Source organism: Erythranthe guttata, chromosome 2 (assembly GCF_056151865.1).
Source record: "Erythranthe guttata isolate IM_541 chromosome 2, IM_541, whole genome shotgun sequence".
Taxonomy (NCBI): domain Eukaryota; kingdom Viridiplantae; phylum Streptophyta; class Magnoliopsida; order Lamiales; family Phrymaceae; genus Erythranthe; species Erythranthe guttata.
The window spans coordinates 549,347-571,772 of record NC_142534.1 but is presented as its reverse complement, the minus strand read 5'-3'; the positions used below and the strand labels follow the sequence as shown (position 1 = coordinate 571,772).

The window sequence follows — 22,426 nt, the reverse complement described above, 5'->3', positions numbered from 1 at the left end:
TGAGGGACTGTTTTTTTTGTGGACTAAAATGCATTTAAGTCCCATGTGATGGGCCTTTTTGCCATTTGCCCTAGTTTTATTATTCCCCCTAGTGCAACGAATCTCAGCTGAAATCAGAATACATTGAACTGGGAATAGTTATTCACTTATTCTTCTTTACACTATTTTATATAATCACAGCATAATCCCAGCATAATCCCAAGTATGCAAACGCTGAACAGATCAATGAACGAACTTACGAAGATCGTATAATAATGAGATATCATTAAAATAAACGAATCCGAAGTTACATATAGTTGCCCATCCGCGAGCAATATACAAAAAAATGTAATAACGTCACCATGCCAGCAATGGCAACTCAAAAGAGATCGATGGAAGAATCGGAACAAATTCGACCCAACAAAACCGATTTTGCTGGATAAAATACGTTCACACATAAGCTCGGCGCTATAGTGTTTTTTTTTTCGACTAAAAAAATTGGACATAAACAAACATGCAAGAAAGAGCAGAGAAAAAGAACATGTGTTTGGCACCTCAATTGTATAGAGTTGAAGGTGCAAAACTAATGAATGAATGTAATTACTCAATATAGCCTTTACCCATCGAAAGCTACTTGTTTGTGTTCGGGCTTTGAGAATTTAGAGTACTCGGAGAGAGGCTATTCGTTTGATTCATTTTCGGAAGTATCCCCATTTGATTGGTGGTATTGAGTTTGTTGTTGCTGCCGTAACTGGAACATATGGGCGCTAATTGAAAGCTGCTGAAATTTCGAGGTGTCTCCACTTAGTTCTGCAGCTGCAATCTTCAGGCGTTGCACCTCCCCTGTCAGTGCTTCATTAAGTGCTGTAATAAGACAAACACGTGTAAGCAATTTTGGCTTTTAAAACAAAAACGGTAAGAACGAAATTTTCCAAGTGCAAGAATAGTTAGATGCCGAATATGTAATAATGGTTAAACCAATTAAATATTCAACTTTTTTACAAGTCTTCTCCGTGGAAACCCTGTTCCTTTTGCATTTGAATAACCGTATTCTCCACGAGCATTTATATAGAATTAAAATTACCACGCCAACTGTAAACTAAATACAGAATTCGATATACCGTCTCGGAGTTGAGCCTGTTGTTCCATGGCCTGCAAGCGATACTTGAGCTCATTGTTCTGGCTAGTTAGTCCAACAGAATCCCTCTGAACGCAAAAAGAAACCAATATTAAATGATCGAAAGTATAGTAACAAAAATAACTATTCACCGAACCAATGAAAATAAGCTTGCTCTCACTTGAAGCATGGTAAGTTGAGCAGACAACGTGGTCGCTTCAGTCTGCAATGTCTGAACCTTGTGCTCCAATTCCGCTATATATCTCATCTTTCTCTCTTTCGATCGAGCAGCAGACTGCCTGTTGGCCAAGATTCTACACGCAATACAAATCCAATCAGTAAATGTGTAACATTTTTCAAGAACTACAAGTATGTGTGTGTGTGTGTGTGTATATATTATATAGTATGTATTACCTTTTGGCTCGTTTGGGATCAGCTAATGCTATCTCAGCAAGTTTCTCGTTCGCCATAATCTTCTTTATCTCAGCACCAGTAAACTCACCATTACCAAAATCCAAGCTAAAAGCATTCGAATTTGCATCGATCGAATTGCTCGGCGATAGTTGACCTGCAAGACTTCCTCCAGGAGACGGGGGCATTTTGGGCGATTCATCACCAAAATTCACCTTCCCCATAAAACTATCCATGGAGATACTTCTATAATGACGAGTCGTAGGAGCAATATCCCCGTCAGCACTCCTCTTAAACCCTTCCCTCTTCGGCACACTTCCCCCGCTTTCGTTGACACTACTGGTCGCTTCATTGTCGCTACTGTCACCTCCGTTCGTCTTGGTCCCACTAGCTCGACTATCCAAGTCTTCTCGATTCTCGTTTGTGCCCGACGAGTTGAAAGCATCAATGTTGTCAAGATTCATATAAGCCGAGAATATATCCTCCACAACTTCCCCTTCGAATTTCCTCTCCCCCGTTCCTTCACCATTGTTGTCGCAGCTCAACTCTCTCTTAATAAGCGGCGGAGAAGATTGCATGATCGATACAAAACCGAACGGTATATCACTGTTGGACCTCCTATGAGCCTTACGTGGAGGAAGGGTTTCGCCAGTCCTCAATGAATTATTACCACCCCTCACCATTTCCTCCATGGACATGTCGGCTAGCTCTCGATAAGGCGACGGGCTTAAAGGTGGCAGTGAATCGAGCGCGAAAAACGAGGGCTGCGATAGTGACCGGCTGTGGGAGGGCCCGCCTGGGCTGGTACTGAAATTTCCGGGGCGGTTAACTGGGATCTGTGAATAAGGGGAAATGGGGGGAATTTGGGGGTGCGAGGGTGGAATGCCGGTCCTTCGGTTGGAATTTTCGGAGGTGAAATTATTCGGGGAGAAGTGTCGAACGAGACCGCGAAATTGGGGCTGGGGTATTTCTAGCTGGTTCATCAAATTATAGGGGTGCTGCTGCAATTTGGGGAGTGAAGATGATGTTCCGAATGAAGATTGAAGCCTCTGTGTACTAGCTTCCTCATTATCGCCGGCCATTTCTTCAATTTTGATACGAATTTCACCACTCTCCTACTTTAATTTTTGGATGCTATTCATTCAATTCAGGGGAAAAACTGAAAGGCAAATCAAAACATCATCTCAATCACACAATCGTCTTAATCGAAACTTCAAACAGGAAAATTAATCAATCCGCGAACCAAATGCGCATACATATAAATGAAATATGCATATTAATTAACAGATTATCACTAAGCTATATGCACTGAAGGAAAAAAAAAAGGTTAATCAAATAAGCAGAAAAAAAAAAAAAAAAAAAAAAAAAACGTGTTACCGAACCATTTCTATGGCCGGCGCAAGTTAGCCGAAGCTTATCCTCAACAATTTGGGAGCGGGGAGTATAGCCACTCTGCGTGTGTTGGTTCGTGTGATTAGCAGATATAATACACCGGGACAGTATTTTGTACGTATACTTTCTCTCTCTACAAAGCAAATTGCGTTTCTCTCTCTCTCTACAAATATGGACGACGACTGGTATGACTGTTTACACGGACTTCATGACTACTGCTTAACACTACTGCTGCCTTTACTCGCAAGAACGCGTGAATTTGTGATGCATTTCAATTTCATTTGGATGGAATCTGCATTTCAATTTCATTCCGACCTCATTTCAATTTCATTTTTTTTCCCTCTATCACCGCAGCTTATAGTGCAATAATTCTCTCTGTCTGCAATATTTTTTTGTCCGTAAAAGGGTTTTACAATCTCTTCTAACGCGCGTGCAATGCAAACGCATTTTATTTTGTTTTTATATTTGTGTATCTTTATTCATTAAATTCTAAATAAAAAATACACTCATACATGCAAATGCAAATGCAAATATTTTCTTATTAAAAAAATTAACAAACTTAAATTACAATAAACATAACAAATGAACTCACCATTAATCTTTGGCAGGAGCTCTGAATATTTCCATTGGTCTGATTCTATATATGTAATAAATTTATTTACAATATTTTTTTCCTTAAATAGTGCAATTTGTGTCTATATTGTAAACATTCTAAAACTTGTGGGATCAATTTGCAATAATACGAAGTTGAAACAAAGGGGATAAGGACATAGTTAATGCAGTATATCATTAAGGTAAGTACATAATTTATTCAGATTTGTATACTAAATCAAACTTTCTCACGAATCATCCACCGTTCAAATATCTTATGTTTTTACGAAAAATGGACACGTGGCACACATCCGTATATATATATGGTTACTGTGTTAATTGCTATTACTCCATGATTAGGTGTACTGTGCTATTGGATTAGGACTAATTAAATTAGATTCCATTGCCTTCATGTGCAATTATTAGCTTTAACTGTTTTTACTTACCATAATCATTCGCAGTACATCAAATAAATCTTCATACAACAGCTGTTAATTACTGAAATTTTAAAATTAGGGGGTATCGAAGTTTCTAGAAGATAGATCAAATATAAAATATATTAATTATTAATTTTTTTTAACATAACATATATTAATATTTGTATTTATTTTCAAAAAATAAAAATAAATACTAATACTTATTTATTATGTATGGGTTCATCGTATTTGATAAGCCTAGCCCAAAACGCTATAAGCTCAGGCCCAAAGTCATTTTAAATGAAAGTTATTTAGGCTTAATTAAGCTTATCAAATTTAATTAGCTCAAGCCCATATCCGTATAAATATGCGTTAATTTTAAGATTGAAGGTACGTAAATTTAATAAAATTATCTCTTATGACTCCTATTATAATATTTCCTAATATTAATAGCACGATGTTTTTTCGGTTACGACGAACTCTATATCGTTTGTTCATCGATAAGCGTCTAATTCGAGAATTCTCAAAACAAAATAAATAAAAACAATTATCAATAAGCGTCTAGTCTAATCTAATATGATGTGAAAGTTTGACGTCAAATTGTTACGAGTTATAAATATATCGTGATTCATGATCATTAGAGTAAACGCAAATGTCAAATTGGTATGGGAAAATTGGGTCCATACATATGACCAAAATAGTAGTATTCAACGAAATTAAAGAAGCAGACAAAAATATATAGGCATTGAGCACTAAACATTTGATTACGACAACCCCCCTTTTCATTAATCCTAACGTGCACATTTGCCTGTGTCCTAAAAAAGAGAATTTTTGGATAGTAGATAATGGACTCCAAATAGAGTTACCTCGTCGTTATGTGTAGTTTTAGGGTTTTTTTTATTTTAATTTTAATTGTATTAATTTTGTGTGCAAATATCAGTCTTGGCCTTGAACTCAGTCTTCCTCATTTACTGATTATTGGTCTGCCGTTGAAATTTCGGGCCAACAGTTTTAGGGACGTGAAGTTTGGCCTACTCGATACTGAACTGACCCCATCACTATTGGAACTTAATCCATTTATACTCACTTGAAGCTTCATTCCATTAATTTTTTCAGTTCAATCAAAATAACAAAGAAGTTTTTTCATGCAATTAATAAGCTCATTATTCTCCTAAAAAAGAAATAATAAAATATAATATATAAAAAGGGAGCTCATAATTGTAACTTGTAAGGCCCATTGCATGGGTCAAATATGCCAAATGTTTAATCGAACTTAGCCCAGTTAAAACTATTATTTTCATGTCAAGCCCATGGAGCCCAAAAAGGACTAGAGGAGGGACTTTGAATTTGATAAGTTTTAAAATTAAATAAATAATATCTTTTTTTTTTGTATATAATAAAATGTTTTTACTTCTTGTTTTTTTTTTGAAAATAATTTATTTAAGGTCATAACAATATTTCGAGAATTAAAGTCTATGAGCCAAAATTAACGTCTTAAATACAAAACTCAACGACTCAATTTTAATTTTGGGAAACAATAGAGTTGTGACTGAGTTGGCGAACGTTTTAAATCCAACGACTCAATTGTCGTTAATTTTGGAACTAATTGTGATACCACGTTTTATTATTGCCTACAAGTAACGCGACTTCAGTTCAAAAAAACCCTGCCCTGACCCCACGCTGTCCTCTTCTCCTCTTCTCTTCTCTTCGTTATTTGCAGAGAGCGCGGGATGCTTTCTCTACCCTAGGTTTCAAAGTTCCTCTCTCTCTCTCTCTCTCTCTCTCTCTCTCTCTCTCTCTCTCTCATGCTCATGCGAGCTGTGAATTAAAGCGCTGCAATGGCGACACTATCAACTTCAAACTCTACTAAATCAGTCGATGCCTCACTCTGGTGGGAACCTTTCAATGGATTTCTCACCGAACTCGAAAACGCCTCCGTCTCCTCCGAGCTCCCACAATCACTGGTAAGGAATAATTAATTTGACATCGTGTGTTTGAGTGTTGAGAATTTGCAGGTGGTATTTGATTGCTTAAGTTTACTTCAATATATAAGTAAATAATCTAAAATGGTGATGTTGAAAATTGTGTGGACATTCATTGTAAATGATGAAATATTGATGAGTCATGTGATTGTGTGGATGTTCTACAGGAGAAGAAGTTGAAGGATAATTACGACTGGTTTCTGGGAACCACTTCTAAATTCAGACCGCCAAATTCTAAATCGAGGGAGGCATTGGATTCGACGTGTGTCAAGATCGGTCTGCAAGAGTTGAATATACAGCCTCGATTGAAAGATGCGGCGCTCATGATTAGTTCTACATTGGTAAAATTTTATTTTATTTACGTTATTTAACCACGTTTTCTTTATTTCTTTCCTGTCACGAGCTTTTGTGAATTCCATGTTACTTGTATGGCTGCTTGAATTACTTGATAATATTAATTGTTGAGGCAGTAAAATGGTTAGCTTATTTGTCAGTGTTTAGATGAGGTGCAATCGTATATCATTGTTCAAAGATCACTGGAGCACAACGATGCAGCAGTCAGTGATGTAAATACAAATATTCTCAATTTGGTTAGTATCCTTCTTCTTATCTAGTATAATTCGGCTTAGCAATTGCTACTTTCGAAGTTTTTTACCCACCTTGCAGCTTCCGTATCATTATTGTTGTTATCATTTACCTGTTGGGAATAGTTTTTGCATTGTTTGAAGACTTATATATGCCATTTACGAGGAAACAATAGTTAATAACAGAAGAATGGTGTGTATGGACATCAACTTTCTATTAGTGGATTAGTATGTGAAAGAAAACCTTAAAGCATGTAACGAATAGATTGTCCGTATTCAACTTGTAAACATCAAATGAAACAAAGAAGGCACATTGAGGTGGCTATAGCAGGCTATATTTGCTAGACATGCAATATAGACAGAAGGAACTGTTCATCTAGTTCTGTATTGATAGTTATGCATCACACGCACTATTTTCTGGTCATTGAAATGCATGTTAAAATGATTATTTATCAATGTTTTCTCGCAATTTTCTAGATTTAAAAACACTCTACACTCTGACATTTTGCTATGTCTTTTGTGTCCTCTGTCATCACTATTACAATTTTTTAAAGGTTGTACTTGAGTACTACTCTGAACGACAATGCTTATTGAAGTGCACAAGACAGATCCTTATGCATGCCTGTAAGTATTTCTTCCTCGTTTCATGTAATTTGATGTAACAGCTATACGTGCCTACGTGCATATGGAAAACATATGTCATCGCATATTCCATTGCTTAAGCAACTTGAATATAATTATTGGGTAATGTGTGGATATATTTATTTGTTTCATTCGATGTAATGTATCTATATGTTGTAAAGGCATTTGATTTTTTCAACCAAGAACCTGAAAAATAGCTTTTCTTTTTTCTTATTTTGCATATTTTGCATTGCTTAAAATTAAGTGAACTCACAGTTAGCAGTTCATTAACAGTTGCAAAATGAGTCGCCACGTCGGCAGTTTTGAAGCATTGTTTTCTGGTCTGAGTAAGGAACAAGAAATATCTAGTCTTCTTTGTTGGTTTCTTAACTGAATGAGAACGTACCATTGAGAGGGGTTTGTTTCATTTACTTGTTTCTAGATTGATTAAGGATAAGAAATGAATTTAAAATTGCTCTGTATCTCTGTTCATACAGTTTTAGTCAAGTTTTACTCGCTGAAATGAAATGCTCGTCATATTTCATAATGTTGGTAGGCTCTTATGTTTTGCTTACTATGATAGGACAGAAGTTTGTAGTAATTCCACTTATAGATCTACTCCTATCTTTCCAACAACCAATAGATGAAAATGATGAAGCAGACTGAGGTTCAGATGAAACTAGTAGGTTGTATGTGAAATATTGAGGTACATATACTGACAATAACAAAATTTTGTTTGGAACTTGATGGGTTCTAATTGGTTGAACTGTTCATGGCAGATGATGATGTTTCAATAATGTTTGTATTATAGAGATTGAGAGAATGTAGCAGCTATTTTCCTATGGTGTTTCATCTTCATAATCATTTCCTTCTACAAAGAAACACTTTAAGTATGTCGTTTATATTATTATCTTGCCCTTCTGATAATGCAAATATTTTCCGTGTAGTATATTTTGGATCTGAATCAGGAGGAGGTTCTTCTGTACTGAAGGAGGCACATCAGTTAATTTCTGATGGACTAGAATTTAAATTGCTGTCTATCTTCCAAGATCTCTTGTCTTCTAACTATCCCGAGCAGATGGTAAGTTAATCCTAACATTAAAATATCTGTACTGAAGCTTGTCGACCGTCATTTTAAAATTTTGATTTTTGGACTCTTTGTATTCATTTATGATATTTTGTATTTCTATGTTCAAAATGGGGCATGCATTTTCAAACGGCATTTCTCGCAGGATGTTGATCTCTACACTTTATGGGCTGAGGAGACACTTATAGAGGACAACTTAGTTCTTGACATTCTTTTCCTTGTTTATTACGAGTCCTTATGCACTTGTGATGCCAAATGCTGGAAAAGATTGTGTACAATATATGAGGTGATCTTCTCTTGCCCTGGTTGATAATTGGGATAAAAATTTATGGATCTATATGTATATCCTTTTTTTTTGTGCTGCAGGGACTTGTCACCGGGTCTTACAATTTCCAGAAACTGGCAATATCGCCTGATGCTATTCTTTCTATTTATCATGCCAAAGTGCAGCTGCTACTTATCCTCATTGCGTCTTTAAACCTGGAAAATCTCCTTCAAATGATCCACGACAATGTCCCTTTCAGGTTTTGGTGCAGTTATTGCTGTTGTAGCTGTAAGAGTAACTTTAACAGCATTTCTCCTTGCAAAAAAAAAAAAAAAGAATCGGTGTTGAACTCTTTGAATGGCTTTATGTCGGTTAGTAATGTAGGTCGAAAATGTGAGCGTTACATTGTTAGAACATAATGTGATTGTTCTCACCGTTGCCCGAGGCAAATCAGGCATCATTTCACAAGAGGAAATGGAATTAGAGAACTAGGATGTTTTCAATTTTGAAGAGCATCAAGTGTATAGACTTGATGGAGCATCGAAGTTGGTGATTTATTAATTAGCGTTTTAATCAGTAATTTAACATATAATTTGCAACCAAGCTAGTCTAATCTCATAATTTTACTCTGATACGCCCTGAAGAAATAAATAAAACGCAGTCCATGTCTTGGCTTTGGGTGGGGGGAATGGTCAGGGTAGTGCTTTGTGATCGGCCTGTCAGCATTTGTCCTTGTCTATTATTGTTGTTGTGATGGTTAGTGGATTATGGTTTATGGTTGATTTGTTGTTCATGGTAGTTCTAGGGGTTCACAGTTTGACTGATAGAGAGACATGGTAGTTCTAGGGGTTCACAGTTTGACTGATAGAGAGATAGTTCAAATATTATTAATTTTACTCGATGATCTTATTCTATTACATATTAACTCATAAATGAAACAATCGTTCTGGATAAAGTTGTTTTGAACTGGATGTATAGTATGTAAATGTGTTTCAACGTATTTCACATAGCACAGTTGACATTTCCAATTTCAATCATCTGAATCATGACAAATGGAGTTTACTTGGCATGGACTGAAAATCCAGACTCAAGCGTAGAGTAGAAAGAGCGTCAAGTAAAATTGATATAGCTGATCACTCCTATAGCTAGTTAACCTTTTAATATTGTTCACTTCAGTACGTATAGTTAGTTAACATGTTTCTATTTTACTCCTTTAATTTTCTCAAATAACTGAAGTGCTTGCTGTTTCTTGCTCAGGCAGGGATCCATCATCTTTTCAGAGATGGATATTCAACAAATGGACGAAACAATTTCTAGTCTCAACGCTTTTGCGGCCAAAGAAGCGGGCCCTCTGATCCTTGCATGGGCTGTATTTCTATGTCTCGTTTCTTCTCTTCCAGGAAAAGAGGAAAATAGTCTGCTGACGGTACATGTTTATGTGACAGTTTTTTTTGATAACTATCATTCTTCAACCATTCTATTGCATATGTTTCAGTTGGATTTCTGACTTATTTGTCCATATCAGAAGATAGATCACATGGGTTATGTTCGTCAAGCTTTTGAGGCTTCATCTTTGGCATATTTTCTCGAAATTCTACAAAGTGGCACATTGAATTTTTCAGATGTGAGTAACGAGTAACCTTTATTTATGCTTTTTATTTGGATTTTTCATTGTTAGTTTAATTTGTTATATACACAATCTTTTGGTGATTCTTTTGTATGTTATTTACATTTATATGATTTGATTACATTTTTTGTCTCATCTTTATTTTTTATTTTATGAACGATTCTTTTTTTCCAGGGCCATCTAGCAGGTTGTCGAAGTGTTTTAAGAACATTTATATCGGCATTTATTGCATCGTACGAGATTAATCTCCAGGTATATCATAAGCAGATATGTGTATAATTAGTGCATTTTGTTGGTCTTGAATGTTCATCCCTCTTCCCCCATCTTGCAGTTTGAGGATGATAATTTGAAATTGATATTGGATATATTATGCAAAATCTACCGAGGAGAGGTTTGTCTTTTCCACGATTTTTGTTATGTTAGGAATATATTATGTCCATAAATAGTTCGTTGAAGTAATTGATTTTTTCCAGGAATCTCTTTGCATCCAGTTTTGGGATAAGGACAGTTTTATTGATGGTCCTGTCAGGTGTCTTCTTTGCAACCTAGAGGGTGAATTTCCGTTCAGGATTACTCAACTTGTAAACTTGTTATCGGCCCTTTGTGAAGGTGCATGGCCATCAGAATGTGTGTAAGTTGAAACTGATAATGCTTTATGTCTTGTCATCACTGTCATGTATATTTTTTGATTATCTTACAAATGAAGGATATGGTTGAGGTTCTCATGCATGAGCAGTTATCTTTTGTTACTTGTTTTTCGGGGTTGATAGTTATGCTTTTTGTTATGGACAAGGCCAAAATGCTGCTCCATTCGCTTTTCACGTCAGAGCCTGTAGTAAATCTGAAACCATTTCGCTATGAGTCTAATTCTTATCTGAAAAATGATCATATAGATCAATAAAATTGTAATTGCATTAGGTTTAATTGGAGGTAAAAGGAAAAGAATATTGTCGTCCCCCAGTAATTACCCATAGGTTTGTAATCTGTTTTCTTCTCCAACAACAACTAGCTAAGTTTATTTTGAAAGTTTTTTTTTCTGTGTATGTCACACATAGTGCAAAAATAGAGATTGGAACTGCATTTATCATCACTTTTGGTGTCAACCAAAAGTTGATAACTTGCCAAGAATCTGATAATTAAGTAAAATGGATGAGTTGCTTAAAAGATTCTTCTGGTGAAACGTTAATTTGGTTGTAATAATATCTTAACGCTATTCAGGTGGTAGTAATGTCTTAACCCTCCATAAGTATTATAATATTTGTAGGTAGGGATCATTCATGGAAATGTATTGCTTCTTTAGGATCACCTAGCCTTAGAATTTTTGGTTGCAAAGATGTATTTTTTATCTTAGTGTGATTGGTAATAATACTTTCAATACTGAATTCGCACCCAGCACCTATGGAAGCAACTTTGCTAAGTTGAAACTAGATAATAATTTTGGCACATATATTTTTTTTCCTAATATATATATATATATACAATCTTTTGAGCAGATTTAATTTCCTTGATAAGTCTGTTGGGCTATCAACTCCTATTGAGCTAAGCAGTGACTCTGTGGTGGATGCTGCTTCAAACTTTGTTGAAACACGTTTTCCATTGCCAGTTGCTGGTGTTGAAGGTTTGGTAATTCCTAGCAAATCTCGGGGTCAAGTGTTGAGAATGATTGATGAAAATTGTGCTTTGGTGAGATGGGAGGTAAGTTGTTCCGTTAATATTTCAGTTTTCTTGGATGTGCCGTGTTTGCAGCCATATTGTCTTTGTGACTTCTTACGTTATGCCATCGTTGATGGATAAATAGTTATGTTAGTGTTTGAGGCTTTTGTATTTCTTGTATCCCCATCTCTTATCGTAATTATCCATGTTATGCACATATGTCTCTTTCAATTGATGATCTTGGTATCTTATTGAATCTCCTTCTCTACATCTTAATCTTGTTTTAGTTAAAGTTGCTGAACCTTTTGCCATTTTATTTAAACTGTGTTTATATGTCTGTATACTCTGTGTAATAGGACTTATGACCACACTTCACGATCATTATTTCCTATAAGCATCTAGATTGGGGTCATAGGACTTGTGACCTTACTTCATGATCATTGTTTCCTGTGTGTCTGTACTTTATGTTTGTTGTTTTTATCGTTCCTCATGGTATCATGCATGATGATGTTGTTGGCCTTTTTCCGCACTCCCATTTTATGCTGACCTCTGTTGCAAAAGCTCTTACTATAGACACCCCACCCTTCCCCCCACCCCAACCCCTTATTTTTAATGTGGAACGTTGTTTTAAGCTTTTGTATGTTTTTATATCGTTACATAATCATCCGTGCGAGTATTGTTGTGTTGTTAACATCTTTTGCTTTGTTCTCCCTCCCTACCTCCCCTAGTTGTCTAATTTACATGTAAATTATCGCTGCAGTACCCAGAATCTGGAGTTCTTGTGCTGCTTTTGCGTTTGGCTCAACAGCTGTATTTGCAAAACCCCGAGGAGCTCATAGTTATTCTTGATTTGCTCAGTCGGTTGGTGACTTTTAGTACGGTAATCTATTCTAAAGTTGGTAAAACATACTCCAGCCTGACATGCATCAATTGAACACCTTATGCATCTTGCAGTCTTTGATAATCTCTCATCAAGTTTAACTTTCACAAAATGTGTCAATTGCTTGTATTTGGAGAACACTTTTTTATACAGATACTTATAGACTTGTAATATTAGGCTGTTCGTTATTCTCTTACGGATGCTTGGAATTCATTCCATGATAAAGAACTGAGCATGGGGAATCAAGACAAGTATATGCGGTACGACTTCAAATTTCATATTTTTTCATGTCTCAAAACACACATCATTTTCTTCTAGAACAAGCAATTCTGTTTTGCCATTAAGTTACTAATCTCTTGCTCTGATTGCAGTGTTGATGTTGTTGAAATTGTTTGTTCTTTGGTGAAAAATCTCTCCCCTAGCGTGAATGGTGCAGTAATGATGTCCATGTGTGTTAATATATTGACGAAGATGTTGATATGGTATTGTTTTGCTTTCCATGTTCCACAGTTGTACATGGCGATCTTTTATTTGTAGTTCTCATTTTTCTAAGTCAAATGAATTTTTTTGCAAGAAAATGTTTAGTTGATGTTGATAAAAGTCTTGATCCTTTTATTACAATAGTCTCTGCGATATTCAGCGACCAGCTGTTATTTTTTTCCCCCCGCATTTCATTCACTCATGACTATTTGCAGTTATTTCATATAATTTACTCCATGTCACCTGTATTTCTGAATTGCACAATCAACTTCTTACTATCCCCTTCTCCGCTATTGGTTTTCTGCAGCTTGCCATCTCATGTAGCTACAGTGTTCACGAAGGGAAATATATTCGATGTTGACTTGAGGACGAACCCCTTCGATATGGGCTCCAACGGTTTATCAAGGTTAGGCTTTTAAGAGATTCTAACTCAGGGATTTGTAAGTAAATTCTATTGTAGCAAAATTGGTTGACTGTATTGGAAGGGGTGCATGGTATCCAATAAACTGATACTTCGAGACGTTCCCACCTGACAGTCTTTTCATATTTGTCCTTCGGCTTCAGTATAATTCTTCTCATGATTTATGAAAGTTATTAAAATGGACTATATTTTTCATCTTGCTATATTGATGTGAGACATCTTCAGTTTCATCTTCCTGACATTCTTCTGGAAGGTAAGCTTTTAGAGAGAAGCTTCGTTTGATTGATTGAGTTGATTATTCGCTTGTAATTTTATTTCACTTTTTTATTGGATCTTTCTAGGAACTTTTAGGTTGAGTTGGGGGTAGGGAAGTTTTTCAAATTCGTATGTTTTTGTTTCAATCTTTTTGATGACTCTGTTTCTTATGGTAATGAGCTGATGACACTTGCTAGATATAAATTGATTGTATTGATGTTGTTTTTCCACGTATTGTGCAGCGGATCCTGGTTACTTTCTGGAAGACTTGCCAAAATGCTTTTGATTGATTGTGAGCAGAGTGATTGCTCAATGACTCTGGCAGGTATGTTGTTTGATTTCTTTAGTTATTCTTTATTTGAGCTTATACTTCAATATGAAAGAGTTTATTTTCTTCTTTGATCTGTTCTAATTCTAAATGATTTTATTGTTGCTCACTGCTTGCTTTTTCCTGATTTCTCTGTATCACACTTCATTGTTTTCTCTATTGTCTATATACCCCTCTGATCTTTTTTGGACTGCATCACTGCTGAATTTTCTTTTGTTGCCTGTTTATACTCTGTTACAGCGTTGAAACTTTTTATGTGCTACCTTAGTTAATCTTTCCCTTATGGTCTTGTAATTGTCCATGATATTGATCAACCGAGATATATAACTTTGGGACTTAACAAGTACGATATTGATTAACCGAGATATTAACTTTGTCTCCTTTCACATGTGAAGTCTAGCTTTTGCAGTCTACCAGTTGAAGTAGCAATTATAGTTTTTGAATCTTCAGCTTGTACTTTGCCTTTTCCAGTTGATGCATTTCATGTTTCTTTTCATCCTATCGGGATACTATGAGATTTAGCTCTTCCTTTGTTATGATTGGACAAATCTTGTTTTAATTGTCTAATTTATCTTTAACCAATTGATTGTTGATGTTGAGACCCCGTAATTCCATCTGATAAATCTTTATAGCGAATTAACTCTGGCAACTGGTTGTGCAGTGCTTGACTTCACCAAAAGTCTACTGGAGACTGGTTTAGAAACCGATACTGTCCTTGCTCTCATTATTTTCTCCCTTCAGTATGTTCTTGTTAATCATGAATTCTGGAAATATAAGGTGAAGCGTGCTCGATGGAAGGTTACAATAAAGGTATTATCTTCTTTTCTTATGCAGAACCGTGTGAAATAATAGGCTGTAAAGAATTGTAAAGGTTTATATTGGATCAAGATATTAAAGAATCACATCTCTAATATATTTTATATATATATATATATATATATATATATATATATATATATATATATATATATTTTCTTTTGCGTTAATGAACAAATCCAGTAGTTCTATTTGACCTCATAATTCTTTCATGTGTATTCTTCCTTTGTATTTGGTGGTCATATATATGAATTTTCCTATTAGGGATGTAGGAGAGAGATCTAGATCCTGTCCCTGCGTTCAGATGGTTTGAATGATTTGACTAGTATTTGGAAGTCCATAGATGTACCTACAAATTCATGCCATACGTCTGATACCCACTGATTTATAGTTTGATTCTCTTGTTTATAGGTGCTCGAAGTCATGAAGAAATGTATCTCCTCTATCTCATGCTGTCCAAAACTGGGGGAAATTGTTTGTCATATTATGCTTTTTGATTCTTCTATCCACTCTACACTTTTTCGAATTGTTTGTACGACTGCGACAAACTTAGAGGTTGATGTTGCTTTTATTCCCTTTTCTTAATATATTATTACAAAATAAGTAATTTTTTCGTCTTCTTACTTTTGACCTCTGTTCTTCCTCCTCCCATTCTTCCCTTCTTGCCATAACCAACAGAAACTTTACGTGTCCCGTCTTTTTGACACTCTGGATATTGAGGGACTGCAACAAGCAATATCCTGTGGGTTGGATGTCCTGGTCAGTATGATATCTACTTTTTCAAAGGTATGCTTACTCAAAGTTCATTTTTCTCCATCTACTTCTTCAAAGATATGTTTACTCAAAGTTCATTTGTGTCCGTGATGCTTAGTTTAAATACTCTGTGATTATGTATTTCTTTTCATGAAAAGAATTATCAATTTTGAACCTTAGATTTTTGTGACCTTATTTCATTAAGAGTCAAATTATTTTAGAATAATATTTTCTTTCTGCACTCCTGATTTTTATTGATGTGTTTGTGGTTGCAAATCTACTCCTTCCAATATTTAATTTCGGTAAAAATCAACTGTTGTTTTGTCAGGATTCACCCAATCTTCCGATTTTTCATCAAGCGATTTTCTCACCGATGACAAAGCCAATACCTGTGATCACTGCGGCCATATCATTAATATCATACTTTCCGGATCCTGTATGTTCTATTTTCCTCGTTAATCACTGTGCTTACTTCTTTAGTTGTTCCCCCAAATAATGCTTTTTGTTTTTGGCATGAATGGAGCACAGTTTCATGCTTTTCTGTCTATCCCCTGTAGCTTTTTTGATATTTGTTTTACTACAACTTTATAAGATGTTGGATGTCCATTCTTTTCAGTGTTAGTTATCACATCTGATAATTTGTTTCCATTGTGTAGTCTAGTTCCACCCTTTGACATGAACTCATTCGGTTCACCATATAGGCACCACTGCAGTTGCAGTTGTTTTCTTCACACAATTTCATTTTCTAAGAAACTATTACATAACTTCTTCTGTCGGATTTTGGGGGGGTTGGTGATCTGGCTCTGTTTTGCTACTTACATCTAATTTTTCATTGTTTTCAGAAGATACAAATAGGTGCTGCAAGGTTGCTCTCTGCGTTATTTGTTGAAGATTTTTCACAATTGTATACTTGCAGTAATGCGAGTCTTGGGTTGGATGATAAGCAGGTTTGGCAGCTTAAGAAAAGGTCATAATTCTAGCTTGGATATTATCTAATTTTAGCTTCTAATATGCATATTTTCGTGTCGTAGGTTGCCAATTTCAGGAAATCTATTTGCAATATTCTTTCTGAGCAGCCACCTTGTAATGATGACCTCATTATTGCTACTCTGAAGCTCCTAACGGCAGCTGCACGTAATCAGGTTAGTTGAGCCTAATTTATCCTTGATTAAGTAGGATTTGTTTATCTTTGACTGTTTGCCTGAGGAAATTAGGGATTAGGCTGAAACATGTTTCATATTATAAGTTCGTAACGGTTTTATGGTCTTTGACACTATTCCTTTGTATAGCGTATATTGCCAAAAAAAAAATTGTTTGTCTTGTTCTTCTACTCATGATGTCAAGCCCTCAAATCTGCCTGAAAAATATCAAAGAGTATCTATTTTCATTATACGAATGATAAAGAAGGGGCAAAGTTGTACCATTTTAAGTTACAATATAATGTGTACATAAGAACCCGTCCTTGGAGATTGACAATCATTTGCACTATCCATGCTATGGCTCATCAAAATGTTTACTAAGTTTATGGGTAGTTTTGTAAATTGCTCGTCGACTTCAAATCATACTTAATTAACATTGTGATTTTGATAAGACCAATTGACAATGCCTTTTTTCTCTGTTTTGATTTTGTAATTTGATCATCTTTACAAAGTTTCCTTGATGCTGATAGTTTCACTAATTGCAGCCTGCTTTTCTCACTGCCGTCATTTCATCGAAAGAAAATTTGAATGCTCAAGTGCTGAATGCTGACTCTGAACATCAGCCAAATAAAAGTGAGAATGTATCATTAGATTCCAAGGAAGAAAGTCTTCTGAATGCAGTTCTGCGATGTCTAAAAAAGTCTGATGATTTATTTCATAGGTATGCTTCGATTATGTTTAAACTATTTATTTCACTGATTTTTAAGACATAGTTCATTTAATTTGTTATTTTTCAGCAATCCCAGTATGCTAGTATGCTTGTTGAACTTCCTGAGGGCACTGTGGCAAGGTGCACCTCAGTTTATGAAAACTTTGGAGCAGTTAAAAGTTTCGGAGAATTTTTGGGGACAAGTGTCCTATTCGGTCCTGCTTATCACTAGTAATAAAGGAAAGTTGGAGGAGTTGGCTGGAAAGGAGCTTCATTATGGATATCAACTTCTATCAAATGTATTGGATATACTTGGTTATGAGATATTCCTGCAAAAAAAGTTGATGCATGCCAAGATGGTTGTCAACCAAATATCTAAACCATCAATTAATGGGGGAGAAAACACTGTCGGTTCCAAATGCACAGAAAGTAAAAGTAATAGCCTGAAGGAGATGATTTCAACCTGGTTTAAGAGTTCACAGTTGGGTGACCTGATCAAGGCTTGTGTTTCTTGGGAATATGATGCCAGCAGTCAGCGTGCAAAGGTGAGCTGTGCATTCTATAACTGCTACTTCTTCGGCGTCGAGCCACATGAAATTATTAGTCCATCTAATCTGTTTTGTTTATGTTTTCCAATATTTCAGCACAAAATAAAAAACATGTTCATTTTCTTTAACATTGCAGGTTGCTGCTATTCTATTTGCTGTGCAAGCAATGGTGAAATTAAGAAGTCGTGACTCGGGTAGTTTGTCTGTGTCACTAATTGAAAGGATTGTTACGTTGTCTCAAAAGGTTTATATCCTTCATCCATGTACACTTTTTAGATGTTTAATTATTTAAGTAAATGTTAATCATATGTAGTCAGTTTAAGCTGGATAAAAAATGAAGTGCAACAAGATTGCGCCAAAACCTGAAACTATCATAGAAAGATCACAGATCTCTTCATCTTTGATGATTCTCTTCATTTTAATCAATAACTTCGACTTTGCAACCCATCTGTTTTGGCTTTCTATGTGCCACCACTAGCTGCAAGTGCATGTACAGTAATATATTAAATTTTATCATTCCATTTTGCTGATAGGTTGTAACCTCGGAACATTGACTTGTGTACTATTTTGTCTTATACCTTGCAGTTGTGCAAGTTACCAGCCTTTACGGAATTGTTAACTCAGTACACACAATGTGGCTACAGGTGCGCATTATGTTATTTTTCTTTTCCACTTGTTATATTTTGACTGAACTGTATATTTTTATTTTCATTTTTATTATTATAGGTGTGATTATGTATAGATTTTTAAAACCACCCTGTAAATTTTGTCATTACTGCGTGTTGCCTAATTCTCCCATCCATCGTATCTCGATGTTTTTAAATTCAGTGTAGGAGAGGAGTTGGAGACTTTGATACTAAGCGATCTATCTTACCACGTCCAGGGAGAGCTTGAAGGCCGTCAGATTGACAATAGACCTTTTAAAGAGTTGTTTCAGTTCTTGCTAGATTCCAGTTTCTTGGATGCTTATAATCACAAACAAGATGACGATGTTTTAGCTAATGTCAAAAGTATTTACCTGTATGATACTGTTCGCCTCAGGGCAGACCTGGGATTAGAAATGTGGGATCGGTTGGCATGGAAAGAAATTAAAGAAGTCGCACAAACGATGCTCCTTTGCCTGCAAGATGCAAATTCAAGAATGCTGCACTCAAATTCCAAGCTTTCAGCTTTAAGAGGGCTAATTATGCTGTTGTATATGCATGAAGGCAATGTGAGTTTCAGATTTCTTCAAACATAACTGATCTAAAATGTTTAAGAGACTCAAATGACGGACTCATCCTATATGTTGATTTAACATTTGCATTTACTAATTGACCATTCTAGTTATTGATAAAACAGTTTGTAGTTTACAAATTGTGCTGGTTTCTTGATTTTTACATGGACTCCGGTATATGTTTGAAAATGTGTGCACTCTACCCTTTTGTTGAGTGTCATATCAGTTATTTGCAACGATTAGCCTCTCCCTTTTTAACCTTTCGCTTATTTTATAGTTGTCCTATGCAATGTACATATGAAAACTTTCTCAATGATTGTGTTGAAATTGTACCTTGCAGTTAAAAAAGGATGAAGATTTGACCGCGCTGAAGATTCCCGATGAAGTTGTTTCATCATGCATCAACCACACGTGTCAATGTCTCCATGGTACCCTAGAATCTTTGACCCCTGCTCTTGTTGATAGTGAAGATGTGGTTGATATCCTTACAGCTCAAGCAGAGCTACTGCTATTCCTTGTCAGATCTATAAGTAATAATCTCTCTCAACCTGATTGTGTTCTCATCTTGAAGACCTCTGGATATGGTCTCAAACTATTGTGCAGCTATAAGCCGTCTCTTGTTGTTCGAACAGCTAAAAAGTTTTTGCTTATGTTGATCGTCAGCTCAGTCGAGTTTTCTAGCATGGATTTGTGTTCAGGCATCGTAAGTGGAACTGAATCTGTTGAAGGTTCTACCGAGATATCTAATTCATGTTTGGGATTAATACCTATTCTTTGCAACTGCATTCAAGACCCTGAACAATATACCCTGTCCTTGGCTACTATTGATTTAATATTGAAAGGTTTTTCTTCACCTGCTACTTGGTTTGCCGTTATCCAAAAACATCTCCCGTTGCAGCATCTTGTTCAGAAGCTTCATGATAGAACTCTATCCAGTAATGTTTCTGTTACACTGAAATTTCTTTTGAACCTTGCACGTGTGCGTCATGGTGCTGACATGCTACTGAATGCTGGTATTCTTGTATCTATAAAGACATTATTTTCCGACTTTTCTGAAGGTGGGCCTTTCTCTGTTATCCAAAGTGAAAGAATCTTCTCCAGCCAATCAGACAAAAGTGAAAAGCCGGAACCTGTTTGGGGACTGGGTTTAGCTGTACTTACAGCACTTATTCAGTCTCTTGGAGAAAGTTCTTCCGCTAGTATCATTGATCATCTCATGACTTGCATATTGGTTGAGAAAGCACCTTTGGTTTCGTATTACCTTAGTGCACCTGATTTCCCAACCGAAGGTCATGAAAACAAAAGAGCTCGTGCGTTGAAATCAAATATTTCTTTAAGCGAGCTTAAAGAAACACAAAATACTTTGGCACTAATCTGTGTCTTAGCTAAACATCGGAGTTCATGGAAGAAAATCTTGCAAAATATGGAGTCTCAGTTAAGGGAGAAAAGTATCCATTTGTTAGCCTTCATAAGCCGGGCAACTCAGCGCCCTGGAGAATCATTTAGAGGAGAGGCTCCTCTGTTGTGCCATCCCGTGCTCAAAAAAGAGTTTGAGTGGTATAAGAAGCAGCCTTTTATTAACAGCAGAAATGGTTGGTTTGCTCTGTCTGCTCTCGGTTGCAAGTTAAACCCCAAATTCGCCCATTTGTCTTCTAGAACAACTGCTGTCACCTTGAGAGATCAGTCAAAAGACAGTGCTAATGTATCTCCTCAGACGCATTTATCGGACTTAATTGCAATTGAAATGTACAAGATTGCATTTCTTCTCCTGAAATTTTTGTGCACGCAAGCTGAAAGTGCTGCCAGAAAGGCGGAGGAGATTGGTTTTGTTGACCTTGCACATTTTCCCGAGCTACCTATGCCTGATATCTTACATGGCTTGCAGGTAATCTTAACATCATTTGTCAATTTTTGAATGCTTGGAATAATTTGTTTTGTTTAAATTTTTTATTGAATACATAATATATATTTAATAAATTAAACTATTACACTGATCGCATGCCATTCCGCATCACTTACTGGTACTATAAAAGCTATAATTGATTTTGATGTCCTGCGTGCGTATAAACTGTCTTTCGTTTGAGTCGATTTCTTTCATCTTACTTTGCACGTAACCTTCCTTCTTCCGGCCTTTGGATATTAGGATCAGGGAATAGCCATTATCACTGAATTGTGTGAAGCCGACAAGATGAAACAGCTCGCACCAGAAAAACAGCAGATCTGTCTCTTGCTCCTACAAGTAACAGTCATGGCATTGTACTTGGAGTTTTGTGTCATTCAAATTTGCGGCATAAGGCCCGTATCAGGCCACGTGGAGACCTTCTCCAAGGAACTTCGGCTGCTTGTTAGAGGTAAAACTCAATTCTCTCATTATTGATATTTCAGATTTTTAATTTGAAAAATTAAAGTGCAATTAAATAATGAAATGCTTCTTCTCTTGTGGTTACAGCAACTGAGGGCCATGTCTTTCTGAAAGAGCCATTGAAAACCTTGAAGCAAATTACATCCTTCGTGTATCCTGAGTTAACTCAGCAAGAAGCCTTGTTTTGACATACTAGGTGTATATATTTCTTACAACTATCAGTATTCGAAGTAATAATGTATGTTCTACTATGTCGTCTCCAGTAGAGGCTTATTTGTTGTCTAATTGAGTATATATATATTCTCCGAACATGTATTTGCAGGACTTAGAGATTTACATTTCGTTTCTTGCGGTGAAAACTCATAAGAACTTATAACTTTTTACGACAAAGTCGTCTTACTTTTTATGACCCAATGAATGCTTTCTTAACGTACACCAAAATTGATTTGAGAAACAAGTTAAATTACTAGGCCTCCATCTCATGATTAACATTTTTCACGACTCAGAAAACGAACTCGGATCCACTTACCAGTTACTGTCTAAATCTGGAAGTGGATTCTATTTCTCATCGATTTTTGTTTGACAAAGCTTTTGTATGAATGACAAACCGAACTACTCAAATCAAGAACAAATCAGTCACTAAGACTAGTAGGAATTTGCTAAATGTAGTACCCCATTTTGCAAATGCAACTCAAACTCTTTGAACTTCTCTCTCTCTCTCTCTCTCTCTCTAAACATAATACCCAGAGCTGAATAGAATTACCTTGAATCTCGAGGTGAAATCTTAAGATTTT

General features: G+C 35.9%; 2 protein-coding genes across 5 annotated transcripts; one reads left to right on the top strand and one right to left on the bottom strand.

Moving 5' to 3' along the window:
• Window positions 1–246: 246 nt before the first annotated feature.
• Window positions 247–3,280, bottom strand: LOC105957736 (Basic-leucine zipper (bZIP) transcription factor family protein). The gene is made up of 5 exons (XM_012981695.2): window positions 2,890–3,280; window positions 1,511–2,666; window positions 1,278–1,410; window positions 1,101–1,185; window positions 247–843 (listed from the first exon to the last, which is right to left on the bottom strand). The coding sequence occupies exons 2-5, from the start codon at window positions 2,587–2,589 to the stop codon at window positions 659–661; spliced, it is 1,482 nt and encodes a 493-aa protein (XP_012837149.2). The 5' UTR covers window positions 2,590–2,666; window positions 2,890–3,280; the 3' UTR covers window positions 247–658.
• Window positions 3,281–5,309: 2,029 nt separating this feature from the next.
• Window positions 5,310–22,073, top strand: LOC105957737 (nucleoporin (DUF3414)). 4 transcript variants are annotated; one of them, XM_012981696.2, is made up of 32 exons: window positions 5,310–5,870; window positions 6,056–6,229; window positions 6,383–6,478; window positions 7,027–7,096; window positions 8,041–8,174; window positions 8,326–8,466; window positions 8,547–8,704; window positions 9,703–9,871; window positions 9,971–10,069; window positions 10,247–10,324; window positions 10,404–10,463; window positions 10,546–10,703; window positions 11,566–11,767; window positions 12,486–12,605; window positions 12,783–12,865; window positions 12,977–13,087; window positions 13,393–13,491; window positions 14,004–14,086; window positions 14,751–14,899; window positions 15,317–15,460; window positions 15,584–15,691; window positions 15,987–16,094; window positions 16,501–16,605; window positions 16,690–16,800; window positions 17,343–17,518; window positions 17,595–18,051; window positions 18,191–18,298; window positions 18,640–18,698; window positions 18,883–19,267; window positions 19,611–21,155; window positions 21,414–21,621; window positions 21,720–22,073. In XM_012981696.2, exons 1-32 carry the CDS (start codon window positions 5,745–5,747, stop codon window positions 21,818–21,820), a joined length of 5,925 nt encoding a protein of 1,974 aa, XP_012837150.2. In that variant the 5' UTR covers window positions 5,310–5,744; the 3' UTR covers window positions 21,821–22,073. The 4 variants fall into 4 exon arrangements, with proteins under 4 accessions (XP_012837150.2, XP_012837151.2, XP_088678245.1 ...); XM_012981697.2 differs by having other exon boundaries at window positions 5,533–5,870; window positions 9,974–10,069; XM_088822119.1 differs by having other exon boundaries at window positions 5,601–5,870; window positions 9,707–9,871.
• The last annotated feature ends 353 nt before the right edge of the window (window positions 22,074–22,426 follow it).